Here is a 20,453-nt window from a genome sequence, read left to right on the forward strand (position 1 = left end):
CGCTAAAGCCCCTTGCGAAACTAGCTCAATGGGGCCACCTTTAAGACACCAGGGAAAACTATGGAGTGCCCCGGTAATTCAAACAATTGAATAGTAACTCTGTCTCTACCGCAGTTCATGGTGTAACATCATGTAACGTTTATTTCTTAAAACTAATCAAATGACTAAATAGAGGTCTTTGTTATTGATCTAGATCTTCCATAAGAAGATTTCAGTTGTTTAAGCACATAAGAAGAAAATTCACAAACAAAGCATACTCGTGGTTTTCATATAAAAGTGAATGGATGACCAAATTCATGCAAAAATTTCAACAGCAGTGTCTAGTTTTTAGTACCCAGCGGGTTCGCCTCCCTTTCTAAAGTCCGACTCGGCATATAGATCAGAGCATTTCGATATGTCTTCTTTTCTATACGAACAGTGCTGCCAGTCACCGGAAACACGAGCTATGGCTTGTACAACTGCGTGGTTGACGTCATCCTTCACGACCTGCAAGAGATGCAATGGACTGTATTAGATCGCATTGATTTTGATGAACTATCAACTACAATAGTCTACAATACAAGACAAAAGTCTGGCTTAAGTTCCACTTTTTCAGGTTTTTCTGTGTCGCAAGGGTATCGTTTAGGTACCTTATGGTGAAATTGAAAATATTTTGAGGCATGCTACCTTGCACCTTGGACCAAAGTTTGTTTATTTGTGGAAGATTCTGGTTAAAAAGATGTAATAATAAAGATCCTTGGGAAGTTAGAATGTTTTGCAGACGGTCTTTATGTTCTTGCTGGACAGCTTTTAATGCTTCTTTTGTCTTCCTATATATATATCATATAATAAACAACCATTATCATCATTATGTCACCCCAACAATACATGAAATAGTCTTGCATTATGCAGGATAAACAAAAGCAAAACGAGTGTGGAAAACTATCTACCTTGTGTTTGTACATTTGCAAAATTGACACAGTTTCATTGGGAAAACGGGTCTCGACGAATACTTTGTCTGGAATCAGCTGGCTGTGAATACGAGGAGCTTGGACTGCGTCTTTCAACGACATATCAAACCAAAGGTGGTTCATAATGACCTAAAACAAGTACGTCATCAATCAACTAAGTACCTCAGTTCTTCTTATTATGTTTACTGCAAACCAGAGACTATGTTTCTTATCCTTAATATACATTTAATGTTTCTATTCATTCATGTAGCACTCAATAACAAAAAGAGTCAAGGAAAGTCTTTCAGCCAGGGGCGAATTTAAGCACCATTACCTGAAGAAACACTGTGTAATAATGTGGTTTTTTCACTGTACTTCTTCTTTTTGTGTTTTTCATTTCTTTTTCATCAATATAGATAAATGTCAAAAAGATATGTGCCTCTAAAGATCGTACGTTTTTCGCAGTTAATCGAATTGATCAAGGCGAGAAAGAGATCGTTGGATATGACATTTAGAAAACGACAATTGCTAGAACTTAAAGTGAGTTTGTTATTGTTTACAAAAACATTATCAAAACGACTGCAACAATTACCTTCGAAAATAAAGGCAATAAAAGTGATGTTATAATGGGACAACTTTCCTTCCTTGGATGTATCCTTTTATTCCCTCCCTTACTTTTCCATAATTCTTAACAAAGACAAGCCTTCTTTTTGCAGCGTATGCTAGTCTTACCTGTGCTACGGCGGTTGTGATGATCGAGCCCCCTGAGCCACCAGCAACCATTCGTACATTCTTGTGCTCATCCAAAATTATGACGGGGACACCACTCGATAACGGCCTTTTTCCTGGCTTCATGAAGTTTACTGGCGCTGGTGGCAGTCCGAATTCGTTTGGCATTCCAGGGGCGCTGAAATCATCCATTTCGTTGTTGTAGATAAAACCAAGGGCACATGATCGGAACTTTGCTCCCAAGCTGGCGACAAAAGCAAAAAACACAATAGGATGGGAATGTGCGGGTGAGTCTCTCTTATATCTACACACTTTTGCAATCTGTGAACGTAATTATTCTTATTCGAGGATCTTTGCCGGTGGCTTTTTTGCAACAACTCCTAGTTTTTTTCTTCCAAAACAGATCCCATGCCCTTAAAATCTTCACAACAACTCTTTTAAAGCTCTAGCTCGCTATTAAACCCCCTCTCCATCAGCACCCCTTCGAAGCGAAAACCAATTTTTCAATTGTACCCATCTCTCCGAAGCCCCCTGTTAGTCCTCAAGAATCAAATAAGCACTTAATGGAGCTTCTAAGATATATGGGCTGTGATTAAACTTGACTGCCAATAAACATGCCTACAGAAAACAACTGAAGGGCTTGGGTTTGGTTTACCCTAATCGAGCTGACAGCTTGACAACATTGCGAGTTTGCCTAATTGTTTTCTCGCATCTTTTCTTAAGAAGTAATCGTTTCGTTCTGGTTTTGCATTTTGAATGTACGGCGTGTCAACAGTTCACATTAGGAAAATAAGTATGATCTAAAAAATTGACTATCATAAATAGATGGTAGCAAAAATTTTATAATCCTGAAAGGAAAAATGTAAAAGGACAAGACTAAACTAATTATCTGCCGGGCAGCTTTTGAAAGGTGCATCTAAAAAAAGGGGGCCATTACTCACTAGCCATTGACTGTATCCATTACGGTCACTGCATCGCCGTTTCTGTCTATTACCACCAAATGTGTTGTGCCTGTTTTGACTGGCAGGTCATATTTGCCCCCATAATGCTCTGTTGGGAATGTCTTTAAATCAGATATCGAATCCATGATCTTCTTTGCAGTTTTCTCGCTCACCATATCCTGGACGACCTTTTTGACACTCTTTTCAATATCAGGGTCTGCAAGCAATGTTCTTCTTGCATAAGCATATTTGAAAGATTCGATTATACGATGATAAACAAGTGCCGGAGTTTCCTTCAAATCTGCTTCGTCCATATCGAAACCTATGAAGACGAGAAATGCTCCTTCGTAATATTGCAAGAATAGAATGTAAAATTGGAAAGAATCAGCCTGAATTGCCTTGCATATTTGAACTGTGGGGTAAAAATGTTTGCTTTACATTGTCATCTTCACTTTTATGTTCGATATAGCTGCTTTTTTGTTTTCTTTTGGACAATTATTTTTTATTTCTCCCACCTGCTAACATTCTTCTTCCTACAGTCCTGGACAAATGCTACGCTAGATTACTCAATCCCCCTCATCCCCCAGACTTATTATTGATAAACTGACTTTTGTAACAAGAATCGAGAAACCGAGGGGGGTCGGGGGAGCCTTGGCTCCCAAAAAACTTGAGAGTAGCATAAGTAAAATATTTTTATTTTCTAAAATATGGCTGTTTTTACACTTATTTATCAGGGCTGGCCCCCCAAAACAAAAAGTTGTATCTTGGTTTTTGTTTCGAAATATGCATGCGCCATGTGTCAAGGTTCTCGTCTAAAAAGCTGTCTAGGACTTTTCTTAAAATCCAATAGCTGCTATGATGCTTGATACTTCCATACTTAGAATGCTCGATAGTTATGACATCCTAATAATGCTATGTTTTTAGAACAGAATCTGAAATTTACACATCAAAATTTCCCATTTTCAGCTAGAGGGCTTTCCCTCCAGTAGTCATAGATAAAAAGCCAGATAATCAAGCTTCCAAGCCGTTTTACTCTAGGCAGCTTGCTTGCTCCCTCTCCCTATCCTAGTTTGTAATACACTAGATTTCAAAATTCTCTCGATCAGAAGGAAATTTTTCTCGTAGGCCAGTAAAGAAAGCTAACAAGTAATGAAACCATAATACTTTATTACCTTTCAAAATGTTTAGTATAAATGCCAGAACAGGACCACTTGCAGGCGGTGGAGTATTCATCAATGTATACGATCCTAATCTGGTGACAATTGGTTTCCGTAAAATAGCTCTGTAGTCCTTCAAGTCGTCAATTGTTAGTATTCCTCCATGAGCGTTTACCTCTTCTTCCATGATTTCTGCTATCTGCCCTTTGTAGAATGGATCGGAGCCATTTGCATTAGCAATAATTCTCAGCGTTTCAGCCAGCTCTGGATTACGGATCATGTCACCCGTCTTGAGAATAGTTCCATTTGGTGCGTATAGATTCCTTGAAAAAAGAAGCTATCTAAAACCACTTTGTTCAAACAATAGAGAAAAGGCACTCGTTGCGTCAAAGAGGCTCCTAAGCAAAAGCTTATTTAAAAAACAATTTTTGCTGTTCTCTCGTTTAAGCCAAAAGTACGAAATGAGCACTTGAATCACAGGGGCTGCAATCAGTGACCTTGCAATCAACACGTAGGCAAAGAAAAGAGGGTATGTATGCAAAAACTGCCTTATAAACAAAATGAAAGGAATGCGCACGCTCGAGCAGCAGATAATCTGAAACTGGGTTCTACCTGGAAATAGACAGCCAGCTCCTTCATCGTGCACAGATCAGGCAGTAATACATTTACAAAAACACATAACGACGTATTCAATACCTCATACACTTTTCATTCAATACATCTTGATCCCATTTGTTGATAGCAATACTGAGTGTTTCAGGCACCTCGAATCCATGCTTTGCTAATCGTATGGCAGGTTTGAAAAGCCTTTTCCATGGAAGTTTCCCATATTTTTTGTGAGCCAGCTCAATACCTCGGAGTTCTCCAGGCACTGCTACACTTAACCCTCCTGAAAAGTTATCTCTCTTTTATATGATATGCATATTCTGATAAGAAACGATGAAGTGAAGAACGTTGTTGAAAAGGGGTTTGGAACGAGCGCTTTGACAGCCATGTGATTAGTTAGAAAGTTAGAGTCCGTAGAGTTGTAAGTTTAGAGTAGCAATTTGAAATCAGCTTCGAGACTAGCGTTGAAGTTTAAGTTGGTGAAATAAGTTGAGGAGATAGTGTTGAAAATTGGGTGAGATGTGATCAATGAGATTTTTCTAAAGGATAACTGTTATTGTTTCTTGGTTATAAAAGCTATTTAGTGCAGGATGCTCTATCTTGTTATGTTATCCAAATAAAAAATTTCTCAAAATATATTTTTGTAACATAATAACTAAACACTGTTGCTTAAAATCTAATGCTTTGCTGATTCATCACAAAGCTAAAGGCACTTTTTCTACTTAAAGAGATACAATCTACAGGTAAACAGACACATGGAGAGATCAACTCACCTCTAATTCCTTTTGTTGCATCGCCATGAAACAAATTAGGATGAGCACCCTTCGGTGCTGCCTCCCTAAAATCGATAACCTCGCCCTTTTCTTTATCTCTGTTGTATACCATCATGAATCCTCCACCACCGATTCCGGTAGAGTGACTGTTAATTACACCTGTAAAATTAGGACAAAAAATACTTTTACTGAAAGATCCTTGAAATGAAAGATCATTTTATAAGTCATACATAAGTTTGTAAAGCGAAATTTGTTCAGATTTTCTTTTTGTCAACTTGTTGCCCTTTGTTTCTTCATATGATAGAGCTGTGTTTGAAGAAGACTGGTGCGGAGTATTGCCCTACTTTTAACACGAAATCAAATAACTGCGGTAGAAAATTTCATTTGAAAGAGTCTTTTGGTTAAATTTAATTTGAAAGTTATCTTCCTTTCAACTGATATTCCACGATAATTTTCATCGAAAATATTTTCAAAATAATAGTTTCATTTAACTTCGAAGAAATGGACCAACATTAGAATACCTAAACATAACATCGTTGCTATGGCAGCATCGACAGCAGATCCGCCATCTTTCAAAGCTTTGCTTCCGACCTTACTGCACTCGGCATTGTCAGCAGCAACGGCGGCATGCTTGAAAATAACATCTCTCTCGTGAAGTTTGTTGTTTACTGGCCTGTTGAAAATAAGAAATTGCAAAGGACATACAGATAGTTATGGTTTTGAGATCACCGTGAGGAGCTCTGCAATATCACACAACCTTTAAAAACACAGTCTTATTTCCCTGGGTTTTTCAGTTCAATTTAATTTTTCGCATTGATAAAGTTTAATGATTGTCAGGAACTAAATCCAGTTCCTATTTTACGGGAAACAGTTGCCTTGAAATCAAGATAGACCAAGAAATCAGACGAAAAATACAAGGAAATCTAATAAAAACCCACTCCGTGAAAACTTGTTATTTGTAAATCATTCTTTCTTTGTTTAAAACATCGACGAGAGATGATCGGGTGCTAAATGGGTTTAGATTTATATCTTTACGCAATAATTTGCACGGAAGGGCGCATGTGCTGCGGAGGACCCACAAGGTATCTTTAGATAAGTGACGGCATGGCTACAGACATTAAATATCATATGTGTTTAGATCATTTCAACCGCAGAACGTACGTTCAAAAATCTATCGTCCAAATGACATTTCCACGATAAGCTTGTTAGGAGTAAACATAGTTGCGGCCAAAAAGCAAAGGTCGAAAGACACATTCGGCAGCCTAACCGTGCGGTTTTCGAAAACCCACGAATGTAGCAAGTGCCTTCTTACTATCTTATCTTTTCTCAAGCAACATACTTTTTTCCCACGACTTTACGACAAAAAGGTTCGAGCTAGCTCGGCAGAATATTTGTCAATGAATATTTTCAGAAGTTATACCAAAACAATCAAATGACAGCGTAATAAAATCTTGACTGTTTTGTATTCATTGGCATTGTATTCAAACATCATCAGGAGTGAAAAGTTCTTTTGTCTTCCAAGACAAATGACAACAACATCGGTTGCTTCCGATTCCCTAGCAAAACAAATCGTCCATCTTGATGGGCCTAAGTGAATTAGTAGTATTTGTGATTTAAATTCATGGAGACTTACTTTCCCATGTGAAGTCTTTTTTGAAGATGATTTGGTATTGTGTCTTTTCTGCTCCATAATATAAAAACGCTGCATCCAACAAGCAGTAGAAAAAATCCGTAAACGAATGCCTTTGACATGTTCATTTTGCAATGAATTCTCATAACAATGTCAACCAGAATCAATTCATATCGATAACAAACAACGTTTTGTTCTGGTTTCAGACTCAATGATTAAAACCTATCTTAGGCCATTCGTATTTTCAAAGTTGAATTTTTTTGTTAGAAAAGGCCTACAAGTTACATGTGCATCGCGGTAATTTTTGCTGGTTTATATTTGTCAGCTAGGATTCTATGGACGATCGAAAATACACAATGCAGCCACCAGTATTCAATCTCTTTGTGTGCGCCTTGCTCTTGGTACCCGTTAAAATAAACAGCCTCTTCGCAGAGTTTTTACCAAACGAGGCAAAGCTACATGTGGCGTTAATTGGGCTGGGTCGACACGCCCTTATACAATAAGCCCGTCTCTGAGGAAGGGAACAGGGCTTTGGCTGTTTGATACAACAAAACATCATGATTGAGTTCTTTTGAATCTACTAGGATTATGAATTTCACCCTATGCAAAACATGCATATCTATTGCAAAATCTCACTTATTTCTTTTGCAATATGAGTCTACAAATACGCTAGTCTCCAAGTTTTAAGTTCGTTTTTTGTAATGATATCAATATTGAGATTTCTAGCTAGCTTGCTAGTATTTAGGCCACCGCCATCTGTTATAAGACTTTCTTATGTTTCATTTATCCCCCATCCTCAAGTTAGTTGAAGCTGGTAATATTTATTTCTTCGCTAGATTGTTCCACTTCAGTACTATTATCTATATTAGCATTTCGCATAGAAAATAACACTCTAAGATGGAAGTAACTAGACACACCTGGTGTTAACTCGTCTCTTTCTTTCCCTGCATCATATTTTTTATCTTTCTCGCTACATCAACTTCTAAAAGCATATCATCAAGTTTTAATGTTTTTTTGAAAAAATTTACAGCCAGGAGAAATTTGTGATAAAATGAAAAATTTGATATATTGAGATCTTTATCATTAATGGATAAACCAAAGATAAAAATATTTATAATATGTATAAATTTCAATTGAACTGTCATGTTCATATTTTCAACCGATATTTTCTTCAAACTACACCAATTTTTTTGAAAAAGCGCTTCCAAATGAACTTGGAATTAAGTTTGAAACCAAGTATGATCAAAGACAAAGATATCCAGATATCTAATTATCAATGAACATCTAGGGAAGCTTGAATTTGACCAATTTCAAAACACTCAAGCTCTCACTTTTATAGTTCGAATAAAAACTGGCCTTCAAGGTTGATGATTATTTTTAGAAGGAATCCTTTTAGTTCATTTTAAAAACCTTTTTTTGATGGGAAATGATTTAAAGATACATGTAGCAAAATAAGTATTCAGCAGATTAAATGACTGTAATGGGGCTTTGCACAATGTTTCGGGCTTGCATTTCTTTTAAAACTCTATGCTGTGCCTTATCGGTAGTTTAGTTTTGGCAAAAAAACGAGGACTGTTCAAACAGAAAAGTCACGCTGAAAAGGAGCCATTGCCAAAGCATCTTATTCCTTGTTATTTTTGCCCTTAGAACAAGTCGATCATCCATTTCACAGATCCTGTATTAAATCAACCCTAATTTAGTTATGATTTGGGGAAAACCAAAGAGTGTCAACGAAAGGTCACGCTAAACCTGAAAGAAGCGCATTTACGATAATATAAACTAAAGATAATTAGTTGCTCGCCAAAATTAGTTAATTCCTTGTAATTTTCTTCCATGGAACAACTAAAACATCCATTTCACAGATCCTATATTACACCAGCCCCAACCCTAGTCTAGGGGCGTCATGGACACAAGCCTTTATCCTCTACCTTATCCAAGTACAAGCTTCACCCCTTGCTCTACCATACTATTGGAGAAATAAGTGGGATGTTATTTTACAATTTGTATTTATTGGGAACTTCCTACTATAGGTCATTTAGGTCTCCCTGTTTCTATAGACAAGATGATTTTAAAGATGAAATATAACTGCATTTTTCAAGATAACTTTTATTCATTCTTTTAACTTTTTGCAGTGCAAATGGAATTAATTATGCTAAAATATGTTCCTATGAGTTGTTCCTGCGTTAAACACGAACAGACACAATAATGTTGTCGTCTATTTACAAAAAATGATATTACACTTTGCAACATTTTATGTAACTCTCAGCAAAGATTAAGTAGGCAGAAATACTTCAATGTGAATAGAAGATGGATAGAATTGCTAAGCGTTACTTCAACTCTGAATCATTTTATTTTAATTTTGTCGCTGCTTTACACCTTCGTAACTTATTTGGACTCCTTGCCTAATGCAAAGTTTCTAAACTGGCTCTTTCTTTCCTGTTCGATAATGATCAATTAAGGGGCTTATACAGAAACCACGGACGCGGTAGCTCTGGTAGACTAGCCCCCAGTAACTCATTAAGATGCATACAACAAATCATTTAAATCTTGGCTTTCACGATTTTGAGTCTCTATCCAACCCAACAATATGCATCACAAGATATCTTAGTTGTGTCTTTAACATTATCCTATATCGTTGTTTAATGTGACATGATGTCAACAATGTCTTACGGAAGACCTTTCTTTAACCATATGCTTTTATACATTGTATCCATCTTCAACGAAACAATTTTACATTATGCCATATTTAGATCTCTTTATTGAATAAAATATCATAGCGTAGTTTTCTATTGCAGTATGACTTTAATCATTCCTAGTCTCGTTATAAAATATTACACATAGTTTTACTATGATATTTACTAGATATTACTTATTGATAAATATTTACATGCATTAGTACCCGTCTGTCTTGGCTCGAGTATGCCTTCTAGGATCTGTTTTTGAGTAAATTTTTCCGTCTTTTCCTTCCCTGTAAATTGCTTGCAAAACTGTTCGGTCTGAGCCGATTGTGATTTTGTGATCTTTCTTTTTCAGTCCATCGTGAATGAACTTCTTCACAGGGAACGCTTCGTATTCCTTGACTTCGTTTGGGAACAGGCAATGGTGCAGTCTCCCAGCCATCATTGAATTTCCAAAATCCATTCCAAACCAAAACTTCATCATTATGATCTAAGGTATGTTACAAAAAAAGAAACTGAAACTCTAAAACTGTTTCAACATTATCAAAAAGGATGAAACTGTAATACAAGCCACCAGCCTAGACTAATCTCAAAGCCTTATTTGTATCGCGAAAAAACTCCTTGGAACAAACGTAAATTCGGTTAGATGACATGATTTCCGTAAACCGTTCATTCTTTATTTCAAGCACCTGTCCCTAATTTTGAGGCTTTTGTCGCATGCACGAAGATGTTACTTTACATACCTCATTAATTGCATTCTTGTTATCAAAGCAAATTCCTTACCCAGGCAATTGATCCAGGCACCTTTGTTCCTCCAGCTCCACCAGATATCATTCTGACATCGCCGTTGTCATCAACAATAATATTTGGTGCAACAGCTGACAATGGTCTTGAGAATGGCTTTGGCAAATTTTCCTCAGAAGCCGTGAATTTATGCTCATCTGAATCTACTGTATATGAATCACCCAGCTGGTCATTGTAGAGTATTCCGGTCGTGTCGGATAGAAAATGTGCCCCATATCTAGAAAGATTTCATATCTAACAGTCCAAACGAATATCTTATACCAAAGCCAATATCACCAGACAAACGAATATTATATACCAAAGACGAATATCAAAATCCAAACGAATATCATAAACTAAAACAAATATCACAATCCAAACGAATATTACAGACCAAAACCAATATCACCAGACAAACGAATATCATATACCAAAGACAAATATCATAATTCAAACGAATTTCACAGACTAAAACATATTTCTTTTTCTATAGATTTCAATTCATACTACTACTACTTAGCTATCATCAGAAAAGAATAACCATACTTAAGATTGAGTGAGCTTGTTGCTGACACGGCATCACCATTTTCTGCCAACACGCTGATGTGAGCCGTTCCATGGTCATCCCTTGCATTCAAAGCCTTGCTGTAGTAAGTGATGTCGTGTGTCTTTTCATCATCGATCATTTTAAAGTGCTTCTTTGCCATTTCTGGGTCAAGTATACTCTTGAAAAGCTAGAATTAAAAGTAAAACAAGACGCATTAAAGTTCGTTGTAGTTATAAAATACTTTAGGGTTTTATGAAATTATCATGCCATTTTTCATAAAATAAAAATTAACTGAGGCACGAGAGGCACTGCAAGTAAGTGCCCTTTGTAGACTGAATTTATAATGTCACACTGCACTTTGTGCCACTACTTCTTGATGACAGGTGCCTATTGTAACGGCCCTCGCCAAAAGTCGTACCAGCAAGTTATAGATGATTTCAACGTCTCTGGTGTGTGTAGCTCTCCGAAATCAAGAATTTATTCAGTTTTATTTTGCTGGGTCTTATGGATAAATAGGGAATTCTTTAGCATACTGGGTCGGTGATTTGCCATTTCATATGAAGACCAGCTTCACTCAAAAGCTAGAGCTCCTTAGAATGTTATGGCATGGCAATGAAGGATCAAACAAACACGATGAAGTAGTCTTTTACGACAAAAGAATGACAAAAATTTATCATAAGACAATGGTTGAACACATGTAGAATGAATGGACATGGACATGTGGCAATCAGAAATTCGTTTACTGCAGTTCAATGTTTCTGGTTATTCGACCATCACCATATTGAAGCGCGCTTTACAAGAAAATTGCAGACTTAAGAGATATCTCTCTTAAAGGCACTATGTCCCGTCAGTCAATCTTCAGGTTTTGCAGCGCATGTATAATCGATAGAACATTGAAAAGTAGCCTTATGTTCCGATTGGATGCGTAACAATAGATCCATTGTGTAGTCCAACCAATGAGAAATTGAAATGGCCAACGAAAATACGTCGGGACATTGTGCCTTTAAATGTAAAATTTAATCAAGCAATAATGAAAGCGTTTCTTCTCTGTTTTGATTCTTACCTCTTCTAGTTGTGTTTTATTTTTAGGATAGTCAGGGTCAGAAAAGTACGGACGAAATGCATTTGCGAACTTGATGGCTTCGAGGACTCGATGATATGTGAGTACAGTTTTCTCTTCAGTTGAAAAGTCTTCATTTGAAAACTTGAAATCTTCAAGAAATACAAAATTAGATTTTAATGGCTAGTTAAAGAAGAATCACTTGCTATGGATCATAAAAAAGCAAAATCAACACTCAACACCGACTGTAAATGAGAGAGATCACGAATGAAGCTTATCTTATGCGTTTTCCTGTTTGATGTCATGGTGGCGAGACCAGGAGATTTGTGCTTTCTCTGGCGCAATTTCTGTGAATTCAAGGCCTTAAAAGTAAAAGTTGAGACTTTTGGATGCTGTACTGCAAGGCAGTCATTCCATATTTCTGCCTACATCACGTATCCCATCCATTAAAAATTGGGTAGGAGTATTTTAATTTGAATTTCATGACACCGAGGAGCTATGCATATCGAGCTCTGGGCTTTCCTCTAATGCTCCCATCAAGACGTGTCAAATTGACGATGAAGCCATTTTAGAGATTGTTAGCTAGGGGTCCGGCAGTGGCGTGGTGGCAGGGGGGCCAGGGGGCCATGGCCCCCCTTGAATAGGGGCGCAAATGGAGATAAGGGGGCGCCAAAATTGTTTGCTTGTAATATTTGGCTAGGAACATCAAAAGTGATCGTACACGGGTAGAACACTTCGCTATAACTTGCTGTGAACAATCTAAAATAACATGAGATTCTACAATCGAAGCACGTTGGGCTGCCATGACCCAATAAACATTTGTGGCATATGTTTTTGTGTTAACTATGTATGTGGCTTCATGTTTAGCACGCCAACTAACGAAGATTTTGCGTATGCCAAAAATGTTGTCTTTTAGTTTGTACTCGGAACGTCAAAAAGCCTGAGTGTACGCTAAAGATCTTCGGACCCAAGTACATGGAATGCACCCTGGCAATCAATATAGCAGCTTCTTGTTATTAACATCGATGTGACCATCCCCCTTTCTTTCCTAATCCAACGCATGAATCCTCCCCTCCCAAATTTTTTCTAAAAATCAAAAATCAATGTTTTTCTGAGCATCGTCAAATTGTCTATTCTGAGCGGTGTAGTAATTTGTTAAATTTTAGTCTGGGAGATGCATTTTTAGCCATTCTAGAAGGCTTGATGTCAAAAATTTTCTTCTGCGTCGGACCCAACCATGGTGGGTCCTCCTTTGTCACTAAACTTTATGCTTAGCCCAACCCCAGATTCAATTTTGTGCCCGCCGCCTCTGTCCGGTTCAATGGTGCGATTCAATGCTTGAAACTGTCAAGTTGTTGAAAACTACTATTTAATAACTACTAAAGAATAACAAACTTGAACCATGTTTGTATATCATACATCATATATGCGATGACACTAGGCTGATAAACGCGACCATAAGCAGTGGCGTAATGGACAAAGGTTACCTTTAGTTAAAAAAACTAAGGAGCCCGAAACAATAATTTGCTCTACGTTAATTTACTCTGAAGCTGGTATTCTGGATATAATCAACGAGTTGCCTGTATGAAACATCAAACATCAGTGTAATTGAATAAAATGTCTTTTGATTAGTATTTTAAGTTTTGCCTACCGTATTTCCTTGAAAATAGGCCGACTCTCGAAAATAAGCCAATTCAAAATAGCTTGATATTTTACCGAACCACGAGAAGGTCAAATTTTAAGATTACATAACTTTTCCATTCATATTCGCATTTTTAGTCAAACCTTATTTATGAAATTCTGGATTCAAATTGCAAAAATCGATTTCCCTTCTAGAAACACATGCTTTATATAACCACGATATTCTGTGACGATATATAGATAGGGCACAAAAATCGACTTGGCCACCCCAGGGAAAACATAGCCACCCCGCTACTGGGGTCCGGATTGAAGAAGTATTTTTAGCGTTGATATAACTACAGACAATCCCGAGACATTTTGGGTTTTAAGATTCAATTTTTGATTTTTTTACAGGAAGAATAGCAAGCTTAAAAACAGCCATCGTGCTACTACTAGTCTTAAGAAGCAGTTTGATTCATTATTCCCTGGCCAGATAGTAGTTTGATTCATCTCGGTTGTACATCGGTTACACATCGGTTAAGCTTTTATTTTTGAGTGAAGTTTTATACAATTTTGTTCAGAAGTTTATCCAGGAGAAAAATACATACTTTTGCATATTTCTAGAGTGTGGATGACAGTTGGGCCACCAGTCGGTAACGGCAGTGTGTGGAGTGTAAGGTCTTTTATTTTCATCGTAATTGGCTTTCGCATCTTTACTTGGTAGTTTTTCAAGTCGCTTTTTTCCATAACTCCGCCTTTCTTTTTAATATCAGATACCATTATGTCAGCCAACTCTCCTTCATACATCGAATTCGGGGCGTCTCGGATCTTCTCCAGTGTCTTTGCATAATCTGGTCTTTTGATGACCGACTTCCAGATTATCTCCGGCTCTTCTTGTTTTAGCAGCAATTTTCTGTAGGATTTGAATAGAACATAGAGAAATAATTATTAAGACATGGAAAATAAATGCGAGTTTAATATTCAGAAAGAACCTCTAACTGTAGTCCTTTTTTACGTAATACACTCATTTCTTGTTATAAAAATCTAAGGTCCGGTGCTTGTAGGCAGTTTCTTAAATTTTCTGGCCATTTTGCTATCAAACGTTTCTTACATGTTTCTTAAATTTCTTAGGTAATGAATTTTTGAAACGTGCTTCCAAAGTAAAGTAATAAGTTCACTCATATTCAGAGATAAACTAACAAAGGGATCAAGAAATTTTGTTTTCCTAGAATGACTAACTCTGTTGAGATCTGTAAACAGTTAAGCTCATTGAACTTCATCAATGTCAAATTGAAGTCAAGACAAATTTTCAAATGGAAATTTATTGAGGGTGAAATTTACTGAGAATGAATACAAACTGCATGTCAAGTGTAGTGTTGCAATATACAGTGATATTCAATGTCAAGACTGTTTCAAGTGTCAACTCGGAAAATTAAAACTGCAAATTATAAAGGTTTCTTAGCTTTTTTCGATTTGGGTAGGGTTGTTTCTTAACTTTCGAAAAATTGAGTCTACCGTTTCTTATAACCTGTTTCTTATAAAAAATGAGTGTAAATGCTTTTTGGTTTTGTTGCTGTTGTAGCTCTTTCTGTTGAATCGATGCTTTCTGCACATGAACTGAATCATCAATACCAACTGAATTAATCATTTTTTGCATATTGCCAAAGGCATAGGCTGCCAGAATCATTTGATAGACATGTAGTTAAAATGGTTTATCCCTGTATAAAAAGATGGTTACTTTGCGCTTATAAACTTGGAGACAGTTACCTTAGATTGCTGTCAGATTTTGCCATTGAGTCCTTTCCGGCTTCAGTTGGAGGCTCTAAAACTTTAAAACCTTCTTTAGCAATATCTATTGAAGGCTGTACTAATTCCGACCATTTCAATTTGCCAAACTTTTTCCAAGCACTTACGAATCCTTTAACTTCACCTGGAACGGCAACAGCGAGGCCACCTGCAACGAAAACGAGGCTGAAGCTAGTAATAATAAAAGAGTGTTATTGAATACTCAGCGGTAAACTCTGGTTCATCGATAAAAAAGTTTCAATGCTTGCGAGATTGGAAGAACAATTACATAGAAACGTGAGATAAACTGGTGTTTAACAACTGAATCAAAAATCTTAGCTGAATATAAGTTAATCTGCACAGTATAACTCGTGACACAAAGAAAATATTGGAAATTTGTGTTTGTTACTACAAAGCCTCAGAAAGTAGTTTTTAGGATAAGAAGAAACTGCGCTTATTGAGCAGTTTCCTGGTGATTCCTCTCGATGTGACCATTTCTAGTGGTTCATATGCCTGGAATTGAAATTTTCACCCTACGTGAAGTTTGGTCATGACAGTAACTCCAACTGCAGACACTTAGAACTTTAGTTCACGACTCTAATTACGAAGCCATCCTTCAACCCGGTTCAAGTAAGCGAATTTTGAAGTTATCGGTGGCTCGTGTATATTTGAGAAGGTTTAAGGAAGATGCAAAAAATGCTCGAGTGAATGAAACTTCAAGCAATCAGAGCTTCCAGTTATCGGATAAAACTGTTATTGTTCTACTATGATAAGGAATGTTGTTTAAAATCTCTTCCTGGTCTGTAAAAGCATCTCTTTGATGTGTCTATCAAATAAGTAATATGCTTTCTACTTACCGTATTCTTTTTTCTTCTTCCTGTTTTCAAAGACTTTTTTGTTCAGGTTTGCTGGAACTGTCTCTCTATAGTCAAACCCGTACGTCTTTTTTTCTTCCCTGCTGTAAACAAGCATAAATCCCCCACCACCAATACCGGAATACGGAAACTGAACTGTGCCTAGGCATAACAATGTAGCTATCGCTCCATCAACTGCAGATCCACCACGCTTTAGTATGTTCTTTCCAACCGTTGAGCACTGTCCTATATCGCTTGAAACAGCAGCTTTGTCGAATTCTTCAACCTTCAAATGCTCAGGTTTGATGCCATCTGTTAAGTTTATAGCATTTATCTCTACTTTTGACCGCTTTACATCCTTGTCAACAATTGTCAGGACCAAACTTGTAGCATATAGCATGCATAGAACGACGAAGAACTGAAAAATTGAATCATTGGTTCTACAGTATACAACTTTAGTTCGAAAGTATAAAACATATAAATTTTCAAACACAGCTAAGGAATGGAAGAGGCCATAGCTTCAGCTAGAGTGTTATCTAGATAAGTAAACAGCTTAATTGGCATCATCTTCCAGTACGGTGTTTTGGATTTTTAAAGCATCTAATTCAGAGCATTCAAATAGCTTTGATGATATGATCAAGTAAAGTTCTGCTTTTTGAGATAAGATGAAAGCTAAGTGATTCCCCTAAACTCTTTCCTTGCTCCTTTGCTCTAATTTATTAAAATCATTTACCTTATTACAGGTTTGTCAACTTTCTATATATCTAAGTAAGAGAATGATTATAGTAAAAGAAGCAAAACTTGAATTTAGTAGTCTAATCAGACAGTCCTAAAAAAATTAAAACGTTATGATGTTTCTTGCTAACCGTGAATACAGTAGGTACCAAGCTTTTAAAACCTGCTTGTTTTGCAAATATTAATTAAAGTAGCTTTACATCGTCTTGAGACACCATGCTACATATCTAATAGTTTAGTTTGATACATTCTAGTACTGATAAATTCATGATACATAAACATTACTACAAAGCTAACAGTGCATCAGGTGTGCTATTATCTGCCAATATCAAGTTTACTCTCACGACAGCAATAGTACTCTTTAAAGGCAAGATATTCTATATTTTTAAAATATCAATCGATTGGCATACCTGTGTAAATTGGCAAGTCATTGTAATATCCTCCCCATATAACACATTAACGTGACATTTCTTTATTTATGAATTTTGGATCAAATGCTTATAAACCATTTTATTCTTTTGTAAATAATTGGAATGATTAATGGTGTTTTATTGTTTATCTAGCATCAGAGATAAACTGTTCGTGGAGAGGTTAATGGTGTTCTCTCATCCGCTAAACACCTGTAAACACTTTCTTATTCTCTCACGTACGAAAAACCCAGCTTCGATTCGAGACTATACTGTAACTAACTGAGTGGCAATGCAGTCACTTCAGTAACTTCGCAATAAACGCGTATATGAAGATGCTCAGAATCATGAAGGCAACATAACCAAATACCAAGCCAATAATAATTTTGCTTAATTCTGTTAGTTCAGCAGCAAATTGTTTTTTAAAGGCAATACACAATAAAATTATTTGATTGTTAATTTTCCAGTGAACATGGGCAATCTTCAAATCTACGAATGTAGACGACAGGTGCTTCCATTAACATTTTTTATTTTATAATCCAAATTTGATATTGCTATGAAATAATTCTCCCCTTTTTACCTACTTCAATCTATGGACCTAGAAACGGTTTGGTTACTAGAGAATCAACTTCCCTAATCTTTCAAAATCTGTTTGATGAGCTGAGTTTAGAACTCCAACTTCAACTAAATTCATGGGCAAACATTAATTTCTCTCAAATTATTCAACTCCCCTCTTTTGCCTCAAATAAAAGTACACAATGTTCGCATAAAAATAAAGAAATTTGCCGTATTCCACTGTAGATTTGCAGGCGTCTCGGTGAATTTTTTCGCCGTAAAACTTGTCATAGGGGTGATAGTTTACATCCTTACTATAAGTTATAGTATGGTATTACAGCCAAGTACCAAAGGCTATAAGGTTTACATCCTTACGGTAAGGTACCAAAAGTCCTCAAAAGTACCAAATCATCACCACAGTTCCAAAGAAAGTTAATTTCCTATTTTTTTCCAAGTACGGGACCCGTTGGCTTTTTTCTGAACATATTCTTTAAACATTCTCAAAATTTGTATCTACAAAGAATGATTTTGAAGACTCGGCTATTTTTGCATGTGAGTCGATCCAATTTGTCCTGGCACCTCTTTAAAAAATTTCTATTTTAGGATTAGGAATGTAATATTTGAAAATTTCGAAATACTTTGATTTGGTAATTTTAAAATACGAAATAATGGCATGATACCATCAAGAAATATGAAATAACAATCTTACGACGACGACAGCTAAGTAAAATTCTAATCTAAATTTATAGTAAATAAGAAACACCGTAACACGACGAAAATAAACAACAAAAAACACACAAATCAGCGATGGCTAATATTTCGCCCCGGTATACGGAGCTTCATCAGAGCAAAAGACTTTGTTCCTTATTTACTACTATTTTATCGATGTTTCGCCGTCAGATTACCTCCGGAGTCCATCGAGCAGCCTGCTATCGTGGCCTATTCTTTATATTCCGCAGCTGCCATGCCAACAAGAATGTAAAGAAATTTCCCGCTTTTTTCCTCCTTGCGAGTCTAAAACACGTTGCTGTGATTGGTTGATCGTTGACTTCCGACAACCACCAATCATCAACCATCATCATCAATCAAGTGGAGGCGGAAGTCCAGATTCCTATTCTAGGTATAAATAAGTAGACACTTAGCGATGTCATCAGTCTGCTGGTAAAGTGGTGGCACAACAGTTTGGAAGTGAAGACGCTGTGAGCCTGTTACACGATGAAGGTCGTGTTGCTGTTTTGTGTCCTTCTTGGACTCGTCATTTCAATCAATGGTAAGTGCAAGCATGAAATTAGTTTCATTGAGTAACTTGTTAAGATATTGTTTTTGTTAAGTAAGTGGTGTAGGCTCGTCTGAAATTTCCGTGTTGGTAAACGAACTCCAAAGCGTGTGATGTCATGGACGGTATAGCATACGCCCTTGTACATTTAGAAAACATGTGCTTTAATGAAGTCAGGTATATTCTATCGTTTTGCGATACTTAGCTTCGCAAAAAGTGACCTTATTTTAAACGTTAGTTAAAACACATGTTGTCGCGCCACGCCCCTGCCAAACTATGTTCGTTTCGTACTTTCTTTCTAACTCAAGCAAAAGTCGTCACCCATAGTACTCGTTTATAGATATAGTAAACTATGATATTAGGACAAATACTATACATTTGAGGTATCATGTAAGCAACTTTCCATGAGCCCGCCCACCCAGCTGCATCAATCGGCTGGGGTGGGTTAACTCGTGGAAATAGCGAGGGTTTCGCTAGTGACGTAAGGTTCTTGAATTTTCTAGGTGCAGCTGTTGAGGAAAACTCCGAGGTGTCGGACAAGGGTGTCCCGGAAGATGTGAGTGTAGAGGAGGACTTTGTTAGCGATGAAGAGGAAGATCCAGATAATGAAGAGCCCTCTGAGGATGAGGACAGTGATGCTGCAGAACCGGAAGAGGACAGTGACGCTGCTGAACCTGAAGAGGACAATGCAATAGCTGAAGGTACCAATTGTTTATTTATCCGCGTTCGTCCATAGGCGGTACCGTCAGAAAGTACCTATATAGGTAAATAATTTACACGATTTTAGGTTGGGTTGTTCTGTGAAAAAGTTCAATGTCAACATTGTACAGAACCTTTTATACGACATGTATCGATACTCAACGCAAATCTGACCCCAAAAAAACATCCTGGCGTTTATTTATTTCAACAAATTTTACGTCTTTCGTCCGCTAAATGTCTGTAAATGATCTCTTTTAGATAACTCTGAGAAAGATGAATCTGCATCTGATCCTGGATATTACCGCAGAAGATCCTTGCGCAGACGTAGTTTCCGCAGACGATCCTGGCGCAGACGATCCTGGCGCAGACGATCCTGGCGCAGACGATCCTGGCGCAGACGTAGTTTCCGCAGAAGATCCTGGCGCAGACGTACCTCACGCAGACGTACCTTACGCAGAAGATACGGAAAATAAGCTAAAAACTGATGAAAATACTTTTTGAGTTGGCTCATTTTGTATTGCTTTTTTATATTTGCATATTTTTGAACCTGTTGACATAGATCAACTGAGAAAGATATTGTGTTGTTTGTTCTCCTCGTTTCTGAAAGAGACCGCCATTCGGTTGTCTCCAGGCAACACAAGAAAAACTCCAACCAAACGGACGTAAATCCTAGGCTAAATCTTATATTG

At 37.0% G+C, this 20,453-nt stretch overlaps 2 protein-coding genes across 2 annotated transcripts; one reads left to right on the forward strand and one right to left on the reverse strand.

The window, feature by feature from the left end:
* Positions 1-239: 239 nt before the first annotated feature.
* Positions 240-17,455, reverse strand: LOC135683658 (uncharacterized). The gene is made up of 17 exons (XM_065198973.2): positions 17,238-17,455; positions 16,096-16,510; positions 15,221-15,407; positions 14,062-14,366; positions 11,837-11,985; positions 10,773-10,960; positions 10,227-10,464; positions 9,661-9,933; positions 6,769-6,980; positions 5,657-5,808; positions 5,136-5,294; positions 4,453-4,645; positions 3,772-4,079; positions 2,600-2,921; positions 1,662-1,902; positions 930-1,079; positions 240-486 (listed from the first exon to the last, which is right to left on the reverse strand). The coding sequence occupies exons 1-17, from the start codon at positions 17,256-17,258 to the stop codon at positions 328-330; spliced, it is 3,672 nt and encodes a 1,223-aa protein (XP_065055045.2). The 5' UTR covers positions 17,259-17,455; the 3' UTR covers positions 240-327.
* A 1,445-nt stretch (positions 17,456-18,900) lies between these two features.
* LOC148959955 (uncharacterized) lies at positions 18,901-20,338 on the forward strand. The gene is made up of 3 exons (XM_089109384.1): positions 18,901-19,059; positions 19,569-19,766; positions 20,023-20,338. The coding sequence occupies exons 1-3, from the start codon at positions 19,005-19,007 to the stop codon at positions 20,235-20,237; spliced, it is 468 nt and encodes a 155-aa protein (XP_088965510.1). The 5' UTR covers positions 18,901-19,004; the 3' UTR covers positions 20,238-20,338.
* Positions 20,339-20,453: the final 115 nt, after the last annotated feature.

This window comes from Rhopilema esculentum, chromosome 7 (genome assembly GCF_057945365.1).
Source record: "Rhopilema esculentum isolate cy_ngs chromosome 7, ASM5794536v1, whole genome shotgun sequence".
Taxonomy (NCBI): domain Eukaryota; kingdom Metazoa; phylum Cnidaria; class Scyphozoa; order Rhizostomeae; family Rhizostomatidae; genus Rhopilema; species Rhopilema esculentum.

What these genes read in the sequence shown, in the direction of transcription:
- LOC135683658 (XM_065198973.2), bottom strand. Translation starts at nt 17,258, where the DNA reads ATGACTTGCCAATTTACACAG. An exon ending in GAAGAAGAAAAAAGAATACG is followed by an intron (nt 15,408 to 16,095) that starts GTAAGTAGAAAG and finishes TTTTCGTTGCAG; the next exon opens with GTGGCCTCGCTGTTGCCGTT. An exon ending in CACTCTAGAAATATGCAAAA is followed by an intron (nt 11,986 to 14,061) that starts GTATGTATTTTT and finishes TATTTCTTGAAG; the next exon opens with ATTTCAAGTTTTCAAATGAA.
- LOC148959955 (XM_089109384.1), top strand. Translation starts at nt 19,005, where the DNA reads ATGAAGGTCGTGTTGCTGTTTTGTGTCCTTCTTGGACTCGTCATTTCA. An exon ending in ACTCGTCATTTCAATCAATG is followed by an intron (nt 19,060 to 19,568) that starts GTAAGTGCAAGC and finishes TGAATTTTCTAG; the next exon opens with GTGCAGCTGTTGAGGAAAAC. An exon ending in GGACAATGCAATAGCTGAAG is followed by an intron (nt 19,767 to 20,022) that starts GTACCAATTGTT and finishes GATCTCTTTTAG; the next exon opens with ATAACTCTGAGAAAGATGAA.